The sequence below is a fragment of the Vicugna pacos genome, chromosome 5, assembly GCF_048564905.1.
Source record: "Vicugna pacos chromosome 5, VicPac4, whole genome shotgun sequence".
NCBI lineage: Eukaryota > Metazoa > Chordata > Mammalia > Artiodactyla > Camelidae > Vicugna > Vicugna pacos.
Window position 1 is genome coordinate 17,554,389 of NC_132991.1, and position 25,465 is coordinate 17,579,853.

The 25,465-nt window shown below is 39.7% G+C and overlaps 1 protein-coding gene across 6 annotated transcripts in view; it reads left to right on the forward strand.

Moving 5' to 3' along the window:
• Positions 1-25,465, forward strand: part of THSD7B (thrombospondin type 1 domain containing 7B) — a 760,456-nt gene that overhangs the window by 237,834 nt on the left and 497,157 nt on the right. For all 6 annotated transcript variants that reach the window (XR_012072540.1, XM_072960903.1, XM_015243953.3 and 3 more), the window contains one exon: positions 18,255-19,065. Coding sequence is in view for 5 of the 6 variants with exons in the window: in XM_072960903.1 (XP_072817004.1) it covers positions 18,255-19,065 (811 nt within the window). In the remaining variant the exon portion in view is untranslated. The remainder of the gene's footprint in view (positions 1-18,254; positions 19,066-25,465) is intronic.

The window sequence follows — 25,465 nt, forward strand, 5'->3', positions numbered from 1 at the left end:
ATTCAACTAACCTCGTATTGAAAATATTTGAAAAAAAATTCCAGAAAGTTCCAAAAACTAAAACCTGATTTTGCCACATGCTGGCAACTATTTACATACCATTTACATTGTATGAAGTATTATCAGTAATCTAGAGATGATTTAAAGTATACAGGAGGATGTGCGTAGGTTATATGCAAATACTACACCATTTTACATAAGAGACTTGAGCAACCCTAGATTTTAGTATCTGAGGGCATCTGGGAACCTATCCCCTGTGGATACCGAGGGACAACTGTGTATGTACATTATATATATTATATATGGCATGTTATGAATATTGTACTTCTGTGCTAAAAGGACCGGCCTTTATGAATCTAGTTTAGTTTTCCATGTAATTATGGCCTGCTGTTTTCATTTTTCACATTTCTGTGCCTGAGAGAAGATCTTATTCTAATTTCCCAATGAATCTTGACCTGGGGTCCCAGAAATCACAATTTTGCTTTTTTTCTCTCTCTTCATCTCTTAAGAAGATAAAAATGCATTTACCTGGCTAAAGTATTTCCTTCACTAACAGGTTGTATCTTAAGATTGCGTTTTCTCACATGCTCACATGTTTCCAGTTGTGGGACAAAGTAGTATAAATAGTGCGATTTGTATCAGCTGCATCCTTACAAAATGGAAAAGGGTATTCAGAGGACATTAAAAATAATTTCAGGGATGTTAAGGGGGATGTTTTAAATCAGAGATAATGTGTAAAGTGGAATCAGTATTGGCCATGTCACCTACTAGAGGGGTAATCCCAAATGTTCTTACTTACATGTGTTAAGATTTTCATCTTTAATGCCGAAGAAAAATGAAAAATGTTTTGTTGGTCTCTTCCTTTGGAGAATCACTCAAATTTTTTTAGCCTTGTAAAAGTTTAACACAAGATAGAACTCGGAACCATAGTTTTTCATTTCAGTCTCTATTTTGGGTTCACAATAGTCATATAGTTATCACTCATTTTGGCATCTAAGGGGCTGTGTGACTTTGAAAATGTCCTTTCTCAAGAATGTTTCCTAATTTTTGAAGTTCTAGGAGTGGAAAGTGATTGAAATATTTGGCATTTTCTCTGTGAGATTTTTAAGCATCTGGTTAAAACCTCATTCAAAATCACTGCAGGGAAGGGGTTGGAAGCTAAATGGTCCTGTTCCAACACGCCTGATGAAAGAAGTTGTTTTTCTGTGCTGGGCAGCGGGTCTTTACTGCCCCCTCCTGGACGGTTCCCGCTGCTGATGTCCCTGGCCCCTTTCCTTGGAAAAGAGCCACCCCTGCCTTTGGCCGCTAACAAGCACTATTGCGGGGCCCGTCTGCACAGTGTCTTAGTCGTAGACCAAATGGGGCAGTTGGCTTATGTTTGACTTGTATTCCATTTGTTGAGGAAGCTGAATTATTTTTAATGTGTTTTTCTGTGGGGAAGATAAGATTAATTGAGAGCATGTGGGTAGGCAGAGGACATTCAGTGGAGGGATGTGCATATGTAAGGTGATGGCCCGGCAGAAGGCTGAGGGCAGGGTTTTGCTCCACAGCTGCAGTTTTGTACCCTTCACCTGCACGCTGCGGAGCAGGCTGGCCCACCACACAACTGCTGAGTCTGCAAAATCTGGTTGGCTTTTCTATAGAATACAAAGGTGAGGTGAGATTAAGTTACCTGCCCACAGTCACATAGCTAGGAAGTGCAGGAGCTGCAGTTCAAATCTGGATGCTTTGATTCTCAAGTCCAGGTTATTTCTGGAGCAGAGGAGGAGGAGGAGGGTGAAATGGACTTTTAGTGGAGTAGCACTGAGATATCTGGGGAGGGTGGCTCTGAAAATTTCATTACTGACAGTTAATAAACTTAGAGAATAGGGTGAAACATGTAGTCACATAGGCGTTGCTTTGGGCAGCCAGAAGTTGAACTTTGAATGCTGAATACACATCAGTGGCACTTCTGCTCTTCTCTAAAATAGACGTTTTACAGATGTGGAACACAGGGATGGAGTTCAGGCCCTTGACTCACTGTTAGCCTGCATATGTGGCTTCCTTGTAAAATGGACAAGCCACTCACTCCCAGGATTTTTGTTAGGATTAAATGATAGAGTGTAGATCAGTTTTCCATTGGGGCAGTTTTCTCCCTGGGGTACAATTGGCAATGTCCGGAGACATTTTTGATGGTTACAACTAGGGGTGGAGTGAGGTTAGTGCCATTTAATGGGTGGAGGCCCAGGATGCTTCTGACCATCCTACAATGCACAGGACAGCCCTCCACAACAAAGTATCTGACCCCAAGAGTCAAATGGCAAACTTGGAATCAACACTTATATAGATCAGGAGCCTGGTAACAGACAATGCCTCACACGTGGACTGTTACTCATCAGCGATCACTGTGGGCCAGGCACCCTGTCAGGAGATTTACATACATCACCTCTGTTGTCACCAGCCTACAGGTTGAAATGATTGGCGGTCAAGGGAAAAGTGCTGCTCAAGGTCCCAGGGTGCTGAATGGCGAAATCAAGATTTGGACAACTAGAGTTTCTAGAGCTCCGAAGCATATCCTACGAAGTGGCTTTCTCCTAGTTTAAAGCGGTTGCTGTCCTTGACTCTTCCCTTTAGACATTTAGATGACCAAGTTACCTTAAGCATTTCAGGCTAGTTTGTGGGATGCCGTGAGCAGAACCCCGCCCACTGTCCTGGGTTTCTGTCCTTTCACCACACCCTGGTGGTCACAGAAGATGCCAAATTTCTGGTTGTAGCTACATGCTGTCATCTGCCTGCTGCTTCCTACTTGCTACCCAGGCCACTGACAAAATGCTCACATCTACAGTTACCCCTGCGGTATAGCAGCAGGTTTGGCTGCACTGTGAATGATTCTGTCTGCTTCCAGTGCTTGTTGTAATTGTCACAAGAATGTCAAAGAGGAATAGTGTCATTTCACTCCCAAAGGGACTATTTAGTGAAAACTCCAAAGGCTGGACAGTGCTTAAAATGGGTTCCAGTGGAAAGGCAGACAGGAGCTGGGGTACACCAGCTCCCCGAGACTGAGTATGTAAGCTAATTTTGATTCTTCCCTTCCCAGAGGTGAATGGTCAAAGAGGTAGCGTGATCTCTTTCTGGGACCCAGTAGGTAGGTCTGTTGCCCTGCATAGCCTGTGGTTTATGTGGTCAGCTGGAAAAAAGTCAAGGACAGGGGATTCATGCTGAGGTTACATCTGTCTTGAACAGAGCAAAAGAAAGCCTCAAGTAAATCTTCATGTAAATTAGGAAGTGTGGACCTCAATTATTTCAAAGTGGTATAGACTTTTGGTAATGTGTTTCATCAGGATAGGAATTATGAAGTGCGCAGACTAATCCTCTGAAATCGCTAGGGGGATAAGGAGTCCTAATAGCCTGTTACAGTAACTTAGTGCCTGGGGAGTGGAATGTTATGGACCGCATTAGATTTCCACATCTAGACCATAGATTAAGTATTGATTTTTGGAGAACAGGGATATAACAGAGTATACTTCACTCTGAAATGACAATGAATGTAAATTAGTGATTTTGCGCCTGATTCAGAAATACTGGTCTGTGTTTCATCAGTTTCTGTGTGGTCTCTGTGGAGAAAGGACTGAAGTTTTTTACCTTTGGGATACCAGTACTCCGATGTTTGTATGCAGAAGCACCGTATTTTAACTAAGGGAGATAGTTACCCATTTGTCTGTGTTGACAGAAGAGAAGCAGAAAAAGACTTCTTGAGCTTATTTGTGGTGGGATGGGGTCGGGAGACGCAGATAAGCAGTACTGTTGTTGAGTCAGTGCGTACTAGGGGAGGGTATTGAGATGTACTAATAAAATACACTAAGAGGTTTACAGAATCGGTGGGCGGCATACATATCCATCTGTGCATGTGTGTGTGTACATGTATATGTACTTACAGATACACAAACTCATACATGCATACATATTATGTCTATGGTTATATAATATGTTATATTCCATACATTTATATACTACACAATAAATATATAATAAAATATTTAAAATATAGCATGCATAAGAAATAGAATTAACTTAAATACTGTAATACATTAATAATAATATGTATACTATATATTTGATGTAATTATGTAAATATATATAAGCCAATTCTGTTTTTTTAATTGGAAATATATATTTATAGAAAAATTTCTACACCTAATCCGCCTAATCACATAGATGAATTATAAATCTAAATGTTAATTATAAAATAATAAAGCTTCTTGAAGTAAACACAGGAGAATGTTTTAATGATCTTGGTCTAGGCAAAGACTACTTAAACAACACAAAAAAATTACAATATTCTGGTCAACACCAATAAATCAAACAACACTAATAAAAGTAAAACTACATTGTGTGTTTTTTTTTTTTAATTGAAGTACGGTCAATTATAATGTGTCAATTTCTGGTGTACAGCACCATATCCCAGTCATGTATACATACATTTTATATTCTTTTTCATTAAAGGTTATTACAAGATATTGAACATAGTTCCTGGTGCTATACAGAAGAAACTTTTTAAAAATCTATTTTTATATATAATGGCTAACATTTGCAAATCTCGAACTCCCAAATGTATCCCTTCCCACCCCTTTTCTCCGGTAACCATAAGATTGTTTACTATGTCTGGGAGTCTGTTTCTGTTTTGTAGATGAGTTCATAGGTCCCCTTTTTTTTTTTGCCAATTCTGTTTATTGCATATTATTGCAGCATATCGGATTCATGAAATGTTCTTGGCACGGCATACAGAGTCAATAAGCTGTGTTCTAAACTTGGAATCGATGATTTCCTTGCTGTAATTCACTAATGTGTGGCCTACAGAGTACACCTTGTCATATCCTGAAGTAAAACACAGCATAGCACAAGCTATTTTTGAAATACTACAGAAAATCTAATCTTAGACGATATGTATTGTATGCAGAATCCTTTCATTGGGCTGTAAATTAGTGACTTGTTCAATGATTGCTCTGAATCGGTCTGTGCCTTTCCAACATCAAGCCTTGTCACTATTCCCTGTCCTTTGACCTCGTGTCTTAGGTCTTGAAATAGCTCAGCCAACACCTAACAAACCTGCGGTCTTTGCTGTGTGATTTGTCTCCATCTGAGACAGGATGGAAGAGGGCAGGGCACAGCCACTCAAGGAATGACAGCAATCAAACCAAAATGATGGAAGATTCACCAAAATGGTGGAAGATTCACCCCCTAGATGGCCTTAAGGATTAAGAGGTTTAACTTCTAGTAGACCTAGAGCTTCACTATTTGCTCATTGTAACAGCGTGATCAAATAACATGCCCACATGCGCCACGACAGCCCCAAGGCTAATCACAAAAGGCCAAAGAATGGGCGGTGGTCCAATTCCTGGTAATCTCAGCCCCTTCCCCAGTGCAGTTGGAATGATCCCACCTGTAGGTGTGTGAAGCTAATGAGACAGTAAAAATTGACAACACCATGCCTGGTGACCTTTTTCCCTCCCTCCCCGTTGGAGATGGCCCGCACTCTGTCTATGGAGTGTGTACCTACTTTTACTTTAACCTAAGCGCCCAGCTCCCACACTTCTTTCCTTACCTTTCTCTTGCCTTACACTCTATGCAGTGTGTATCTCTCTGAATAAATGTACCTTTACTCAACGGTGGCTCGCACTTGAATTCTTTCCTGTACGAAGCCAAGGACCCACACTTGGCGGGGCACATCCCAGGGGTTCAACCGAGACCTGGGACACGGCCCTCTTTACTCCCCACATCCGTTTTCCTGCATCACATCTTGTTCTTTGTGAACAAGTGGCAGATCTTAGACTTCTTCTAATGTGTTCTTTGCTCTGTGGTTTTGCATGTTCGTATCTTGGGAGGGATGTAAATGCGAGTCTTTGGATTGAAAGTTGCATTTTAACCTTAATTTGTGATATGGATCCTGAAATTAAAATTATAAAAATGTTTTTATTTCCTGGTATGTAAAGTTATTAAGGTTAAAAAATGTGATCAACTACCCCATCTCACAAGAGAAAAGCATCCACACGTGCAAAATATTTTCTTTTTCTTTGCCTCTAGGAAGAGTAGGGTAGGCAAAGAAGTTTGTGAACACAGCATGCTAGGGATACATTCTTAGGGATTCACAGTGTGTACTGAAAGATGAAAACTTTAAATTTTGTTTAACTCTGCATTGTTCCCAAATTGAGTAACAGAGCCCCTCCCTGCCTACTGATATCAGAGGATGAATTTGTTCCACTGAGAACATTTTCAGAATTTCTGAATGGAATGATGATATGTCATCTACAGTTGGAATCTGCTGGGGTGGTCACTACAGGAAGGGCAGAAAGGTCACACAATACTCTCTTGTCCCCAGGAGCTGTTAAAAACCATCATTTTTTTTCTCAGTCAAGTGATAAATGGTACCTTATAGTAATTATTATTTTCTTTATGTGAATATAAACTATCCCCATATCTCAAATGACATTTTTTCAATTCACTTCCGTTGTATTGTATTCACAAAGCCTTCTGGGAAATTCCAGTCGTGCATGGATGGGTGGGTGGAGGGGCTACAGTGAGTTGACACAGGCTGCAGGGCACTGCCATGTGCTCTCCCAGCTAGAAAACGGTCATGAGGATAGATTTTCTCAGTGACCTATTATTATTGATCGAAGGACTTGAATGTCCTGTGAAGCTGTCAGCCCTTGGGCTGGTGGAGGTTGTATTTATTATTCCTTCTCTGACTCCCTTGAATTATATGTGGTGGTGATTAATGTAGTGGGTACCCATCTCAGCTGAAAATTTAGATGTGCAAGAAACAGACTTTTTTCATCTTTAGCTTAGTTTGTTTATTTGAACCCTTCTTACCACCACAGTCCCTCCTTTTTCCTTTGGGAAGTCCATCTATCCCTCAGCCATCAGTTCACACTGGTCACCATTTACAAGGCCCTTATTCCTGAAAGGCTGGCTGGTGAGTCTCACTAGAACCTCTGTGCCCTGCTTGGTCCTTTGTGCTGCTCCCCACCATGCTGAGTCCTTGGATCTCTAGGAGACACCCAGCTCTGCCTGGACACCCAAGGCAGCCACTTCCTTTCTGGGGTAGCAAGACACAGGGTCTCCCACTTTCTCACTAACATCAACATCTCTACTATTACCAGTTTTGTTCCAGGCAGCAGAAGGGGCAGAACAGCTTTGATTTTTTTTGAGCTAAGAGGTATGTGTCAGGGGGAGAGGGGTCCTTTCGTCAGAAACATCCAACAGAACCTTATTGGACTTGACTTATGGCAACACAAAAGCCAGGGGCTTGCTGGGCTAGGTTGGCTTTCAAAAATATCTTCCCATCACCTTCTAATAAATCTCTGCTCCTATAAAGAAAATATACTTCTTAAACATGGTTCTCCCAGCCCTGAACTTCACAAGAATGTGGGTACTGGACCTCTGACCTAAACTCCACCCTTCATAAAAACGGTGTCACTCAAAGCCCCGCTAGTGTGGTGTGAGCATGAAGACATTTCCACAGAATCTTCAAGATTCCAGCTGGGACCCTGCATCCTGGCAGGTGTCGCAGGTTTCCCCCTTGTTCTGGGGTTTCCTCCTCAAGCAAAGGGTGGTCCAAGTTAACAGCCTTAAAGTGGGCCTTCCAGATCCTTCTCTTCTTAGGTGTTTTCCTGGGTGTCTGAGAATGATATGTCAACAATCTCTAAAAAGACCATATTCGCTCTCTTTTTATTCCTTCTGCCAGTTGTCCTGAAAATCTCCAGGGAACTTGGATTATTGAGGAGTTCTTAAATTAGCCTACTTTGCGAGACTGCCTTGAGGACTGTGTGACATGATTATTATAAAGTGTCGAGCACAGTGTCTGCCGCCCTGCTGGTACGGTTATAACAAGCCGGTGACCGCCATGATAATGCCACCTCCTGCCACCTCTTAGGTGTGTGAGTTGTAGGCTGAGGTGATAGGATCTGATATGTAATTCTTATTTATTGGAATCCTCTGAGGAAAAGAAGTGATCATAGCATCTTGTTTGGTGATGTTCTGGAATAATTAGGATAGTTTGATTAGACCTATGTCTAAGATCAAAGGTATTTCTGTAGACATGGATATTTCAGTACATTTAACATGCTGACCATGAGAAGACTGGACACTCCATCCCTGAAGGCATGGCCTTTGCAGAGCCTGGCAAGAAGGAGTCCAAAGAGTTGCAACAAAGACTGAAGGGTGTTACGAATTAAGTTGTGTAAAACTGGTATTTAGGAATTCCATTGGGCATTATTATGTTGGAGGTTTCTTCCTTTAAGCATAAGCTAAGGAAACACAGAAGAGACTTTTTTCTTTAACGTTTTCCTCATTTGCTCAAAACCATCAATCCGTTGGTGTGATGGGTTTTCAGTGGTGACATTACTGCTAGTCATACTAAGACCTGGCTCTGCTGCCTGCACTGCTGTTTGTTCTAGCTTCAGTCGTATGTGGTATTGGTGGGATGCCTACCATGTGCCAAGCTCTGGGTTAGTGGTGGGGATAGACTGGTGATCAAGACTGGCATGTTCTTCCCATCATGGAGTTTAGAATCAAGTGAGGGAGACAAGTGTTAAACAATGAATTGACAATTGGATTTGTAATTGCAAGAGTGATAAATGCTTGGTGTAAGAATATGGTGCATTCAGAGAATCGGGAGGAGTTCCCTAAGGAGGTGACAACTATTTGAAGGCTGAGTCAAAACTGAGTTGGGCTGTAGGGAGTGGAGCATGTGATCCAGCTTAAGGGACAGTAGGAGGGGCTGCCCAGGTTTGGAAGGGAGCTTGGAGCATAGGCAGACCTGGAAGATGGCCAACTTCATGGGGGAGGAGTGAGTGAATGTGGGTGGCCCAGGTGATCAGGATGCTACGGGGGTAGGATGGGGCCAGATCAGGCATGTTATGTCACGTTAATAATTTCGTATGTCGTGTTTATAATTTTGATTTTATTTATTCTGAGAAGCATAGGGAGCCACTGCTGGGCTTTAAGAATGGAAATCATATACACATGACACACTGCACCAACAGTGGTGCAGATTTGAATTATTAAAAGATATACACGTCTGCAATAAGGAGAAAGAATTGATGACAGGGAGTGGGGTGGGGCAGTAGATTCTGGAAAGCCAGACAGGAGGCTCCTCCTCTTATTCATGTAAGAAAAGGTGATAAATCTGAGGGTGGTGATGGTGGGGGTGAAGAAACAGGGACAGATTGGATTGGTATTTAGGAGATAAAGCTGATGAGTGACTGATTGAACTGGGTCTTTGTAAAGTCTTTGTAGCATCTTCAGTATGCTTCTTAGACTGTATAGCGTAAAGAGGTATTTCCAGTTGTTTCTAGAAAAAAAATGTGATTATGCCATGGTATTGCAGTTTCTCAGATTTTTTTTTAATACAGTGCCTTGGAAATTATTTTTAAGTTGACAAGAGTAGAGTCTCAAACAGTCTCAAAATTGCTGTCGCAAAACAGAAATAATTATTCCTTTGAAAAAAGAATTAGGTGAACTAAATGTTCTGTCCACCAAATTGCCTGTTACATTTTGCTCTCTTACCTGTCTGCATATGAAAATTTGCTTCTGGAAGGAGAGAAGGTGTGTTAAGAAGCAGATAGACTCCATGTAACCATTAGGAAATTGAAGTTACTGAGAGAACATGTTATCTCAAGCATGCTCTGGTGCCGTTTGTACCCTAGGCAGAATTAACTCTTGAGTTGCCTAATGGTTAAAAAAAAAGACAAACCCCCCAGAAAAGTTTGGATGCAGTCCTGCTCCTCTGCTTTCTCTGTTCGCAAAGCCTGTGCGAACAGTGCCACCTGCACCTCTGACAGAAGCAAGCGGGGCCGCCCTCATCCAGCCCAGCGTGGATCGAGTGCTCGCTGTGCAAGCAACACCTGAGTCTCGCTTTTGGGGCAGGGACGCAGCCTACAAATTTCAGCCTCCCGAGCACCTGTTCCCCTTTGCTGTCTGTGTGACACCAAGTAAGGGGACTTCTGGTCTTCCTGAAGGGCCGTCGCTGCCCCGTGGTCAGCAAGGAAGGGGAGAAGGCCCTTCAGAAGAGCGCCGTGCGGGATTCAGCTGCCCTCTGTCTCTGGCTTACTTTTTGTTGCCTTTGCCACTGAACTGATTCAAAACAGCTGAATAAATGACCGTCTTCTGCTTCTCCCGGGAATCGAGAGGGCTTAGCTGAAGTGCTTATTGTGAGTCAAGTCAAAGTTGAGTGGAGCCGTGCTGATGGGGTGAGAACACCCCATCAATATCCCTTGACAGGTTTCAGAGCCGCAGGGGTGCTGGGCCGTCCTGGAGCCGGGCCACTGAGCTGGGACTGAGGCACAGCTGAGGGGCTTTAGGCAGGAGAGGAAGGGCCCGGCCCCGAGCCCTTCACACCGGCTGCATGCAGAACAAACCCCGTTCTAAATATGTTTTCCCTAATGGGGTGTTGCAAGGCTTCATCTGCTCAAGAGATACGGCTTCTAAAAAGGGTTGAACTGCAGTTATTGTGGGAAGGGTTTAGAGTCGACAGAACTGAGGAGTTCAGTGTCAGGGCACCGGAGCTGTTTACCTCGAGCAAAGTCTTTGACCTCAGGCTTTGATGCTCTCATCACACAAAGCAGCGTGATGTCACTGCTGTGCGTGTGGTGCTGGGGAGGTAGTAGGTGTTCAGCAAAACAGCCGCTGTTATCATTAGCGATACAGTTCTACGTATTTCCAGGGACGTGTAATTTCTTACTGGTGCTTGAGGCTTCCTTTGTGCGCTGAATCCCTGGACCTTGCTGCAGGTACTGGAACAGTAGCTTGGTCCATATTCTCAAGCGTGCAAAGGCAGGAAGGATGTCGTTTCTCAGAATCATTGTGTAGGGGCCCTGGGAGCAGCTGTCTGCCCCTCGGGTGCCAGCCCAAGACTACAAACTCAAAGCATTAACAGGCAGGCCATTGTTTGTATTATGTATGTTTTTATGTAATTCCCATTTGTTGGCTGTTTGTCTTCTCTTTCCTCCCCTACACCTTGGATTACAACCATTTATCGAGTCCTTTTTCTTCCCTTGTGCTCTTAGAGGGTTAAAACAGAAGCCAGTGTGATGTAGTGTAAAGATCACTGGACTGGGCTTCTGGAAGACAGCTGTCAGTTCCATTTATGCTCCCAGTGACTATGTGACCTTGGGCAAGTCATTGAATCTGTCTGGGTTTTATTTCTTCCTCCAAAAACTGGGGGCTGTAAGGTTTCCCTTCGATTACTACCGTTGAGGTGGTTAACAGGCTACAGATTTCCATGATCTGAAAATTCCCCCTTAATGTCAGGATGCAGTGAAGCTTAGGAGATTTGAGATGCCCTTTGAGGCTTCAGAATTTTTGGAAAGTAGAATTCAAACCAGAAATATTGATACATGGTTTTTAAAAGGTGGCCGCCTGTTTCTGTGGTGTTTGCATTAATTAGCTGATTAGCCATTCAGATATATTTCTAATCTGCTTTGCTGTCAGGCTTCTTTTAATGGATGTTCTAGCCACCGGCAACTAATAATTTGTAATCATAAATGATAAGTGACAGAGGCACTTTGCTTTTCAGGCAGAGGCATCTGTCTACAAAGATGAAATAAAATTAGAACGTGCTGTTAGGTGTCAAACAAAAACACAATCATGAAAGAAGAGCTTGGATGTTAGCAGCAATGCATACGGTCACTTCAAGTAGGAATATTCAGTCCAGATACTCTGGTGCTCTTGAGCTTGGAATCATGATCTATCTTCACAAGTAAATCTGTGTGCCTCTAAAAATGTTTGGTAGCTCTTAACTGTCGCTGTTAAAATTTTTCCAAGGAGAATTATGGGAACCCTTTAGCACACAGATTCTTCAGGTCACAAACATGTATTTTGAAAATAGCTATAGTATTAATAAGGGGTTGTTTTTGATGACTGTAAAAAGTGCCATGGGATTTTTAAAATGAAATGCATTAAGGTCTAAATTCCATCCCATTTAAATTGTTTTTCCTGTCTCTGCATTTTCTGTATTGTGTGTCTGTTGCTATCTGATGCATAACTCACAGATGGGTATAGCTAATAAGCAGGTTTCCTTGGAGAGGTTAGGAAGTGATGGGAGGCTTTCTACATCCTCTGCTAGTGGAAGTTACTAAGTATCATGAAAGACTTTGAAATATAGACTTGGAAACTCTCGTCTCTTCTGACTTTCATCCGTGTACCCGCCTCCAGTGGTCCCTCCCACATTCTGGTTTGCTGCTTTCGATCTAATGAGCTCTGGGAAACCAAATTAAGATTGTTAATACTGCGTACAAAGCAAGTGTGGGTAGGCCGGTGGGAGGCACCAAATGTCCTCTTCATGAGAAATTGGCATTGTATTTAGCACTCAGCTCTCGTGAGAGATGTTTACTGTCTCATTTTTGTACTCCTAGAGTCTAATACACTACCTATCAATGGGCGGGTAATGAATAATTGTTGTTCTAGTGACTGAATGCTCAGCGGCCATTTTTGCCTTCATCCCTTGAGTTTTTTTGATGTATTTTAGAAAGTGTGATTTCCGAGATAACTGTCCGTTGTGTAATGGAGATAGGATTTTAATTCCTCCGTGATCAGTGTGAAAGGTCTTTGAGAACTGAAAGTTAATACAGACATTTCAAGCCAATTCTTGGTGGTGAGGCATCTAGCAAGTAAAGCAATGCTATTGGATGTCACCATTTGTAGTGCCGCGGTCAAAGAGTGCTTTGGTAGAGTAATTATCCACAAATAACTTGTTTAAGACACTAAAGTGCCACCGTGTCATTCATGTCATTCCTCAGCGCTCTTGCTCAAGTTAAAAATAAAGCAATGTCAGGATAATAAAAGCTGTGGTTGAAAAAATGAATAATGAAACAAACATCTCTTCCTATCTGGTGAACAGTTACTAAATCAAGGTTGCTGTTTCATATAGTGGTAAGCAATGTGGGGAAGATACTGGGAGATGTTTATTCCCTGCCCTTTGGAGTCCCTCCCCCACATTTTTTTTTAATTGAAGTATGGTCAATTTACAATGGTGTGTCAGTTTCTGGTGTACAGCATAATATTTCAGTCATACATATACATACATATATTCATTTTCCTATTCCTTTTCATTATAGGTAACTAGAAGAAATTGAATATAGTTCCCTGTGCTATACAGTAGGACCTTGTTATTTATCTATTTTATATGTAGTAGTTAGTATCTGCAAATCTTGAATTCCCAATGTATCCCTTTTCCCCTAACCCATAAGTTTGTTTTCTATGTCTGTGAGTCTGTTTCTGTTTTGTAAATAAGTTCATTTGGAGTGCTCTTTTTCCTTGGTTGCTGGCTTTTTACTAAATACCACACCTAAAATGCAGGCATCCAGCAAGCTGTCTTAACTGTGATGATTTAGATTGGGTGATACATTCATCCAGACTAATCCACTTAAGGATAACTTAATTAAGAGAACACAATTTACCAGCACTTTTCTGCTCCTTGAGGAATATTACATTAGAACATTCACAGATTTCCACTTTCTGCAAAAACACTAAGAGGAATCACAGAGTTTTAAATGTGACTATAACCTGAGTGTTCATCGATGCTACCCTCCCAAATCCAGAAAACTAACTTCTAAACCAAACTGTTAACCTGTTAATTAAAACTGATGTGACTTTGAAGTACTTTAGTTTATTTCAGAGTAGCTGTATTTAGTAGCTTCTGTTTGTCACAGAAGGGGTAGTGAGTTGCAGGTGGATAGTGTTTTTATGTAACACTGGTGCAGGTAAACAAAATAGAATTACTCTTCCTATTATAGCATCAAAATGTTTTCAAGTTTTAGTTGTTTAAAGCCACATTATGTACATAATTAAGTTTCTAGTCCTTTAATTATTCTAAGTTCTATTTGTGTCTTGAGGCTTATTTTCATTTAAGAAATGTAAAATGATTGATATTTAAACATAGGTTTCTTAGTTGTTTCTTTAGATTATTGTTTCTTTAGATTATCTCAGGCATATATTCTGAATATAACCATTTGTTTTATAATATAAATGCCAAATTTAAAGGTAATATTATTTTCATGCAACCGCTCAAAATTTTGATTGGATCTTCTATTTCTGAACTTGGAGAATAAGGGATTAAAGATTTGTCAAACTGCAGGTCACATTTTACCTTGATATGCTGGTTTTTTTAAATGGCAAAATCCCTCATGGCTGTGTGGTTTTCACTAGTGTGTGTGTGTGTTTAAAGTTCATAGCCAAACACAACTGAATAAACCATGGAACATATTTTCTCTCCATGCCCGGAAATGCAAATTGTTATAGATCAACTGCTGAGAGGTCTTGTCTCCGTCTCATACGTCTTGTTTGCAATTTGTTTTTCATTTATTCCAAGCATACCCAGTTCACTTTACATTTGCTTGTTATTCACATGTTTTTCAGTTGTCTGCAAAGTTTGTTTTAACGTGCAGAAAAACTATTCTCCCTTGACTGTGCCTTCTGAAATGTACTGACTAACGTTTATAAACATGCCTGTTTCTTAGCAAGAGCTTCTGCCCTAAATTCCCAGAGCCAGGAGGAGGACTAGCTGTGCACACACCCCCTTGATTACTTGTTCCACTCATATCCAAAGAAGTATTAACAAACAAATAGGAGAGATGATAGCTAAGCGAAGAAACGAATCTGCCTTGTGGTTTTAGGATCACATATACCAATGCGCCCCCTGAAAAAGGTTCTTTTCAAATGCAGGGCGACAGCCTGAGCTTGGGGTCACACAGATCTGGAGGCCCGTTCTGGTCCAGCATGCACGAGTTGTGTAACCTTGGATGTGCACTTAACTTCTATGAGCTTCATTTTCCCCAGCTGATAAAATGAACAAACGCTCCACCTCACGGGACTGTTGGAAGGAATAGGAAGGAAGGAAAAAAGGGAGATACTTGTTAAGTCACTGGTGGTGTGGTGGAGTACTAGACCAGCTCCGCTCTCTGTTTAAAAAAAAAAAAAACCGAAAAACAGAAGAGCCCCTTTGATTTGCCTTGATTTGTAGTGCAGTATAAATACTCCCACCATGGCCTGTTTCATCTATGAATGATTTAACTGCCACCTGGTAAAATTCCTGAATATTTAACCGTCCCTTGGTCACAGCTGAGCCAAGCACATTGCTGTTAGCCTCCAACTAATGGTAGTAATAATTTAATAGTTGTATTTTGTATTCTGTTGATCTAGGAAAATTTTGGCTGTTTGGTAAAATTCTGTATAGATGGAGATATGAAAGCTAAGGGAAGAATAGTCATTTATGCACTTTAAAACATTAATGATTTCAAATGACAAAAAACGAGCTATCTTAACAATTTTGAAAGTAGGCAAAAAATTTAGGACAAGAAGAAAACAGCATGTTAATAATAAGAACATGTGTTTCAAATGTTGTAAAAATAAGAATAAGGTCACTTTGTAAGATGGTCTGGATTAATTAAATTTAATGTTAACTTTTTCAAGATTGGTTAGAAGTGGCTCCACTTTCCTGGTCTTACATCCTTTAATCTGTACACACACAAAATCCTGAGCAGAAAATTGTGTGCATTTGATGCTTAAACAAATAGAAACTGACAGCCTCTATTTGAAAACTCAGTGCTTTACAAAAAAAGCTTTTTATTTTATCCAGTAACTGTTTTCTGTCCTTCAAGACTTATTTTATGCTTTAAAAGTTTGCTGAAATCATATATTTTTGGAAATACTCCTTTACTGAGTAACCATGGGCTTTGTTTTTGTTCTGTTTTGCTTTTGGTAATAATAAACATTTGCATGCATGGTCTGACATGCTGGACGGGGGATGGCATACTGGACTGAAACTGCTCCAGAACATCTAGACATGAGAAGCCTGCAAATAACTTTCATGTAACAGTGAATAGCTCAGTTTACCAAATACTAAATTGTAGATGACCTAGGACAAAATCACCAGAATTGAGGGCGATTGAGTAAATCAGCTTGTGCTGAGAGTGTTGCAGAAAAATGTGTTACAACTTGATGTTACACCTCAGTTGTGACAGCAACCTGGATTCGGGCTAGAGACCAAGCAGCACTCAGAGAGTTGGGGGAACTCAGGTTTATTATGCCAGCGGGCCCAGACAAGTTAACACTCCAAGCTCTGGACCCTGTCTGTAGGTTTACACAGGCTTTTATAGGCTGCCAGTTTTACACTTTGCAACATCATATGCAAATAAAGTATAACAGAAGTTGACCAACCAGGAACAAGCTTTGTAGAAATAGACCACTCAGGAGTGAGAGAAATAACCAATCAGGAGTGAGGGGAAGGGACCAATCAGGAGTGAGAGAAATAACCAATCAGGAGTGAGCTCTATGCAAATGAAGTACTACAAATGGACCAATCAGAAGTTAGGGAAGTGGACCAATCAGAAGTGATAGTAATAACCAGTCAGGAGTGAAGGAAGTAACCAATCAGAAGTGAGCTTAGGGAGCCAATAGAATTTTAGGGGTAAGTAAGCAGTTTCAGAGGCAAAAAGTGAGAGAGAGTCTCTGGGCCAGGGAACCGGATGGTGCCGGCAGGAGAGTAGTGGCCCTGCGTGGGGGTCCTGCTGGTCTTTTTATGGGGCTTCCCGCCTCAGGAGTACCACTTTCTACCTGCACTTATCACGTGTACCGCGAGCAGACAGTGCTGGGACAACTCGTCTGGGGAAATGGGTGGGCAAACCCAAGGACATTTTGGTGACTGAAAGCTGACTTGCTCCAGTAAAACTCCTGTGTCCATTTCAGCAAAAGAAGACTCTAGTGTGCGGGCACCCGAAGGAGGTGAGAGTATATTCTAAGTTAATCTCTCTCACAAAGACACAGAAATCATTGGCACTGTAGCCTAGCATGGTATTGCCCAGAGTGCCAGGTTTACAAGTCATCCAGAACACAGCTGGGAGGAAGAACCAGGACCTGTGTTCATTGGAACCCCAAAACTCTTGTCCTGCTGAAGTGAGAGCTCCTTGTAGCATGTGGCCCAAAACACAGATACCTGTTTCTCGGAGGAGGCGTGTGTCTCTTCCTAAAAGCATGTAACTGTGTACACATTTATTGTTCCTAGAAATGTAACAGATGTGCGTAAAAATACATTCCATGAAGTAGCTAAGTGGCATTTTGGGGTTTGATCATTTCGGGCAAAGAGAGAAAGACCGCCTTCTTTCTCTCGCCTGTGTAAATTAAAGTGTTTCTCTGTGTGAATCGCCTTTATGATGACCACAAACCTAGTAAAGGGACAGAGGTTCCACGGTTAAGTTAATCAACCTTTTTCAGGCACATATTACGTATTAAGTAAAGCGAACGCGAGGAAACTTTTGTTTTCCAGTGACACAGAATGTGATTGCTTACTGGTTCTCGTGGAAGATATATGACCAACATTCTGGATAAGGCCAGATGTTATGTTACAGATTAGATGCAAAAAAAAAAAAGTGAGAAACATTAGTGGGCAGCTCTGTCATCTGCCCATTTCTTGAACCCTTTCCCACAATAATTCATTCATTCATTAGAAGTGTTGGCGTAGTACATGCTGATGTTGGCAGCTTTACCAATGGGTGTATTCCAAGGATTGTTAGGGCGGAATTTCCAGACAATTCAGTGCTGTTGCTTCTTTTATTGCCTTGCCTTCTCTCCCCTGTATCAGATTTTTTTTTTTCATGCAATTCACTCTGCAAACCAAAACCAAAACTGGGGATAGCTATTTAGAAAACTAAAATCTAATTAAGATGTTTTAGCAGGTTTTTTTTTTTTTTTTTATGTGTTTCTCTTCTGAGCTACTTAGGATATGAGATGAAGGGCTGGAAACATGGAAAAATCCTACTTTATTAAAATCCTGGATTTCAGGCTTTGCTTTTAGATGAAACTCTGCCTAACTAGAAACTATTACCATTGAGTTAGGTACATGGGCTTTGGAACATAATAATTATAATGATACCAATCAGTTATTAAATGTGTACTGTCTACGTGGCAGCACATGATATCACTGATCCTCAGAACAGCTCTACAAGTCAGTGCTTTTATTATCCTCTCCCTGATTAGGAAAGGAAACTCAGGCTTAGAAAGTTGAAGTAGTTCGTACAGGTTTACATTGCTGCACGACATGTAATGGGGATTTCAAGAAGGGCCGACAGATGTAGAATCCACATTCTTAACCGCTAAACTGTATTTTCCATCAAAATTCATAACTTCCCACTGGTTGTGTCGAGAAGGGTGCACACTGACCTGTTCTCGCGTGGATGCGGCGTGGAGTCTCTGAGTAATTGACACCCTTGTCTATCTGCCTGCAGGCCCCTGGGGAAGGTGTACAGGAGACTGTGGGCCAGGAGGAACCCAGAGTCGCGCACTGTGGTGTTTCCACTTTGAAGGGTGGACGAGTCACCTGTCCAACTGTGATGAGAGCAACAGGCCTCCGAAGGAAAGAAGCTGCTTTCGAGTCTGTGACTGGCACAGAGACCTCTTCCAGTGGGAGGTTTCCGACTGGCACCACTGTGTGCTCGTTCCTTCAGCCCCAGGCCAGGTCAGGCCCCGGGCTACAGAGTGCGTGACGGCCCAGCACGGGCTGCAGCACCGGACGGTGCGCTGTATTCAGAAGCTGAACAGAACCATGGTGGGGAGTGAAATCTGTGAACACTTTGCCCCTCAGCCCCCCACAGAACAAGCTTGCCTCGTCCCTTGCCCCCGGGATTGCGTGGTCTCTGAGTTCTCGCAGTGGTCCCAGTGTAGCAAGGGATGCGGGAAGCAGTTACAGCACAGAACTCGCTCAGCCATTGCTCCTCCTCTCTACGGAGGGTCGCTGTGTCCCAATCTGACCGAGTCAAGAGCCTGTGACGCTCCCGTTTCCTGTCCTCTGGGGGCAGAGGAATATACCTTTAGCCTTAAAGTGGGACCATGGAGTAAATGTAGACTGCCTCACCTTAAAGAACTTAACCTAAGTGGAAGAACCGTTCTGGATTTTAGCTCTGATTCAAAGGAGCGAGTCACCTTTAGACATCCAAGTTACAAGGCACATCACCATTCCAAGTCCTGGGACGTGGAGATAGGTTATCAGACGCGGCAGGTGTGGTGTACAAGAAGTGACGGGAGAAACGCTGTATTAAGGTAGGCGGCCTTCGGTGGTTATCTGATTCACCTAAATATTTTACAGTGTAATTGTGTAAGGATTCTTTATGGTTTTCGACGACGGGAACATTATAATCAGGTTTGGGATTTGAGTTTTTAGAAGTTTCATTGGAGAAGTTTTCAATCTCAATTATAAATATTTCAGAATCCAGACCTAGCAGTGCCCTGGATTCCAGCATAATTAGTAGTGCAACTCTGTAGGACATGTCATATATTTTCACATTTTACTGAGACATCAGTCAGTTTAAAAAAATGAGTCTTTTGCCACTACAGTGATAAAAAAAAGACCGAGCCTTTCATTATAATGATGAAATTCAAGTTCACTCTCAAATTTGGAATGTAAATTATGTAAATATTTATTATTCTTCATATGGTTTATCTTCTTTAAACTTACGTTTTTGTTTGTTTATTTTGTTTTGATGATTAAGAAGATTCTTTTACATCCGAGTTGTAGATATTTCGTAGTAGTAAATACTACGTTAATCCTTGACTGTTTTCTTTGGCATTGATTTGATAAAAATATTAACATGCACAGCAATAATCAGAATTACAAACCTGTAGAGGGAATGGACTAAACTTTTAAAAGCAGTAGTTCAGGCTTCAAAATTATTTGTAATTGTTTTACTTTACATTGTAGTGGAAAACATCATGATGTAAATCATAGAAATACATTAAAAGTAACATTTGTTTTACTTTTCCCCCAGAAGGTCTTAAGTGGAGGCACTGGTGTATTACGAGATTTCTTCCAGATTAAGATGCCTTTCAATAGGTCTTGAATTACCAAACAATGTAACACTCATCCCTCAATTTATCATTATCATCAGTTACTGTTTCCTCAGGATCCACAGCTGGCTCAAAAGACTACCTCTGCTATTCAAGAACAAAGTAATGTGATGATTGTTGTTGTTGTTTGTTTGTTTTTTCCCATTTGACTTCATAAATGAGCATATTTTACCTTTGATGTTTCATTCTGATTTATACTGTATAACTTGGCAAGTCCATTGAAGAGTAGTTTTCTGCCCTTTTATTGCCTGCCTCGGTGAACCCCAAAAGATTACACAGATGATTTGGGTGATTATTGTTTGAATATGTATGTGGGATTCTGTACAAACATTGTTTCTTAATAGTCCATACAGGAATATTACATAGAATGTCTCCACTTTTAGTTTGCTTGTTTTTGTTTTTGCCATGTACTATGTTTTTAAATCAGCGGTTTGTTTTTTAGAGTGATTTTAGGTTTGCAGAAGAATGGAGCAGAAGATACAGTGTTCCCATGTATCTCCTCATTCCTCTCCCTCATACATACACAGCTTCATAGCCATTTTGCGTTACATTAGTACAAGTTGTGCCGTACATGTGGATGTACCATGTAAATGCAGTGGATGAGCCAATACTGATACATTACTGTAGCCCCTAATTTACGTTAGAGTTCACTGTTGGTGGTGTACATTCTGTAGGTTTGGACGAATGTGTGATGGCATGTGCCCACCAGTACTGTGTCATACATGATTTCACTGCTCTAAGACTGCTCTGTGCTCCACCAAGTGATACCACCCTTCCTCTTCCAAACCCCTGGCAACCAGTGATCTTTTTACTGTCACTCCCAAATTTTGCCAGTTTACGCTGCTATAAACATCTAGGTGCAGATTTTTATGTGGACATACTTTTTCAACTGATTTGCATAAATACCAACAGGCCCTATTCCTGGATACTACGATAAATTTATTTTTAGTTTTGTAAGAAACTGCCAAACTCTCTTCAAAAGTGGCTATATCACAGCCACCGTGGGAGTTCATTTTTCATCACATCCTGGCCAGCACTTGGTGTTAACAGTGTTTTGGATTCTAGTTCTTTTAATAGGTGTGTAGTGGTATCTTGTTTTAATTTGCAATTCCTTAATGACATATGATGTTTAGCATCTTTTCATATGCTTAATTTCCATCTATCTGTCTTCCTTGGTGAAGTGTCTATTCAGACCTTTTGCCTATTTTTTAATTTATTTTTTCTTATTGTTGAGTTTTAGAGTTCTTTGTATATTTTGGATACCAATCCTTTGTCAGATAGTTGTTTTGCAAATATTTTCTTTTAGTCTGTGACCTGCCTTTTCATTCTCTTAACAGTGTCTTTGACAGAGAAGTTTTTTTTATCTTAATGAAGTTCAGTGTATCAATATTTCTTTCATGGATCATTCTTTGGTATTATATCTTAAAAAAATCACCAAACCCAAGATCAGCTAGATTTTCTCCATTGTTACCTTCCAGTAGCTTTAGAGTTTTGCATTTATATTTAGGTCTGTGATCCATTTTGAGTTCATTTTTCTGAAAGTTCTTATGGTCTGTGTCAGATTCATTGTTTTTGCATGTTCAGTTGTTCTAACACCGTTTTCAAAAGACTGTCTTTTCTTCATTGAATTATCTTTGCTCCTTTGTCAAAGATCAGTTGACTGTATTTTTGTCGATCTATTTCTGGGCCCTCTGTCTTTATCCCATTGTCCTTTTTATCTATTCTTTGCCAATAGCACTGTCTTAAATATTGAAGCTTTATAGTATGTCTTTAAGATAAGTAGTGTCAGTCCTCAGAATTTGTTTGTTTTTAATAGTGTGTTAACTGTTCTGAATCTTTTGCCTTTCCATATAAACTTCAGGATCAATTTGTTGATATCCATAGAACAATTTTTGCCAGGATTCTGATTGGGAATACTTGTAATATATAGATTAATTTGGGAAGAACTAACATCTGGGTAATTCTGAGTCTTCCTATTCATGTACATGGTATATTTCTCCATATATTTAAATCATCCTTGATTTCTTTCATCAGAGGTTTATGCTTTTTTCTCTTATAGGCCTTGCACGTATTTTGTTAGATTTATACTTAAGTATTTTATGTATTATTGGTGCTAATATAAATGTATTGTGTTTTTACTGTCAAATTCTAATATTCGTTGCTGATATACAAGAAAACAACTGACTTTTGTATATTAACTTTGTATTCTTCAACCTTGCTATAATTTCTTATTAGTTCCAGGAGGGTTTTTTTTATTATTACTGCTGTTGTTGATTCTTTGAAATTATCTGTGTAGATAAGCATATCATTTGCAAACAAAGACAGTTTTATTTCTTCCTTTTCAATATGCACACCTTTTATCTCTTTGTCTTGCCTTATTGCTTTATCTAGAATTTCCAGTATAAACCAAATAGGAGTGGTGAGAAGGGACATTCTTGCCTTGTTGCTATTCTTAGCAGGACAGCACCTGATTCTTACCATTAAGTATGATGCTAACTGTACGTTTTTTGTACGTGTTCTTTATCAAGTTGAAGAAGTCCCCCTCTCTTCCTAATTTGCTGAGAATTTTTATCATGCAGAGGTGTCACTTTTTGTCAAGTGCTTTTTCTGCATATATGAATATAATCATATGACTTTTTTAACTTAATCTATTGTTAGGATAGATTAATTTTCAAATGTTGAACCTGCTTTGCATACCTGGAATTAATCATTCTTGGTTATGATGTATTAGTCTTTTTATATATCATTGAATATTATCTGCTAATATTTTCTTGAGAATTTTTGCATATATGTTCATGCTAGATATTGATTTTGGTCTTCCTTTTTAATCATGTCTTTATTTTTAGTACTAAGGTAATGCTGGCCTCATGGAATGAGTTGGGAAGTGTATCCTTTACTTTGATATTTAGAAATAGATTGTCAAGAATTGATATAGTGATATAATTTTTTCCTCAAATATTTGGTAGAATTCAATTCATCTGGGCCTGGTACTTTCTGCTTTTGTAGGTTATTAATCATTGATTATATTTCTTAAATATATATATATAAATCTATACAGATTATAGAATTTTTCTTATGTGAGTTTTAGCAGATTTTGTCTTTTAAGGACTTGGTCTATCCATCTAACTTATCAAATTAGTGGGTATAAACTTGTTCATAATATTCCTTTGTTATCTTTCAATGTCCATGGGATCATTAGTGATAGTGGTGACCCTTGTTAGTTACTGATATTGGTGCTTTGTGTTCTCACCTTTTTTTTCCCCCCTTTGTTATCTTGTCTAGAAGCCAATCAATTTTATTGAACTTTTCAAAGAACCAACTTTTGGCTTCAGATATTTTCTCTATTGATTTTCTGTTTCTAATTTTATTGATTCCAACTCTAATTTTCATTATTTTCATTCTGCTTACTTTAGATATAATTTGATCTTCTAGTTTTTCTAAGGTGGATGTTTAGGTTATTGATTTTAGATAATTCTGTTTTAATATGTGAATTCAATGCCATAAATTTCCCTCTAAGCACTGCTTTCAGTGCATCCCACAAATTTTAATAAGTTATGTTTTTATTTTGATTTAATTAAACTACTGTTTAATTTTTCTTGAGAGTTCTTCTTTGCCCATGTATTTCTTAGAAGTGTTCTGTTTTAATATACAAGTATTTGGGGTTTCCCCAGCCATCTTTCTTGTATTGACCTATAGTTTAATTCCATTGTGTCCTGAGAGCACACTTTTTATGATTTCTATTCTTTTAGATTTGGTAAGGTGTGTTTTACAGCCCAGCAGTGTGGTCAGCCTTGGTGAATGTTCTGTATACGTTTGAGAAGAATGTGCATTCTGCTATTGTTGGATGAAATAGTCTATAAATGTCAGTTTTATTCAGTTGATTGATGGTGCTGTTCAGTTCACCTATGTCCTTACTGATTTTCTGCCTGCTGTATCTGTCCATTACTGGTAGAGGGCTGTTGAAATCTCCAACTATGATAGTGGGTTCGCTGTTTTTCTTTGCGGTTCTCAGTTTTTGCCTCACATATTTTGATGCTCTGTTGTTAGGTGCACACATATCAAGGATTGCTATGTCTTCTTGGAGAACTCACCCCTTTATAGTTATGTAATGCCTCTCTTTATTCCTGATCATTTTCCTTGCTCTGAAATCTGCTTTGTCTGGGATTAGTATAATTATTCCAGCTTCCTTTTGATTACTGTTAGCATGATATATCTTTCTCTATGCCTCTACTATTTCATATTTCTGTCTTTATATTTAAAGTGAGTTTCCTATAGATAACATGTAGTTGGATCATGTTTGTTTATCCACTCTTGACAGTCTCAGTCTTTTAATTGGTATATTTATATTATTGACATTTAAAATGATCATTGCTGTAATTAGATTAATGTTACCACACTTATTATTTTTTCTGTTCTCTGCCCTTGTTCTTTATTCCACTTTTTAAATTTCCTCTGTTTATCCATCTTCTGATTTTAGTTGAGCATTTTATATTATGCCATTTTGTCTCCTCTTTTAGTGTATAAATTATACCATTTTTAACCTTTCTCAAGATTGTCCTAGAGTTTGCAATGTATATTTACAACTAAATCAAGTCACTTTCAAATGACACTATACCACTTCACGTGTACTACAAGCACCTTATAGTAGAGTATTCCCAGTCCCTTTTTCTCATCCCTTATGACATTGCTGTCATTAATTTCACTTAACCATAACCTGTAACCACCAAATACATAGTTATTATAATAATTTTAACAAGTGCATTGTTATTATACTTAATTTCTAACAAATATTACCTATTAATCAGTTATGAATAAGAAAAATAAAATGATTTATTTTACCTTCATTTATTCCTTTTCCTCTATGTAAGTCCAAGTTGCTGAGTGTGAACACAAATAATAAATAAACAGTCTATAGTAAGGAATAGAAGAGAGTTTTATTCGAGCCAATCTGAGGACTACAGCCCAGGAGACAAACATTCAAGAAGCACTTAAATTATGTTCCACTGGACCACAAAATGGGAGAGGTTTATATAGACAACAACCACGAAGTTACATAAATTGCTTTTCAAGAATTAGGATTGGAACTGGCAAAAGAAGTCGGGTGCTTAATAAGTAAGGATTGGTTGGGGTCTGAAAATGGTTGCATAGTTACAAGGAAAGGCCTTGAGTCCGTAAGGTTGCAGCTGGCAACTGCTAGCAGATACTGTTTTGAAAATGACCGGTGGTATCTTTGAGTTTGATACACTTCAGAAAATTCAAGTCGTGCAGGGATGTGTCTGGAACCACATCCTTAATGGCCACTCAGCTCCATTTTGGATGCTGGAACCACAGTTACTCCATTTCGATTTTTAAATGATCTTTTTTTTTTTTTTTTCAGTTTCCCTAGGAGTTTTATTCAAACATGAGATAAGTATGCCTGGAATTTTAACACATTACCTACTATTTAAAATACCACAAAACAAGTTAGAGACTGTCAGATTGGCCAGGCTATATATGCAGAGTAGGACACTGATTAGTTGAAATAATTACAACTAATTTCAAACAATGTTTCAAACTTTAATCTCTTTTACAATAAATTCAAATGCTAGTATTTTAT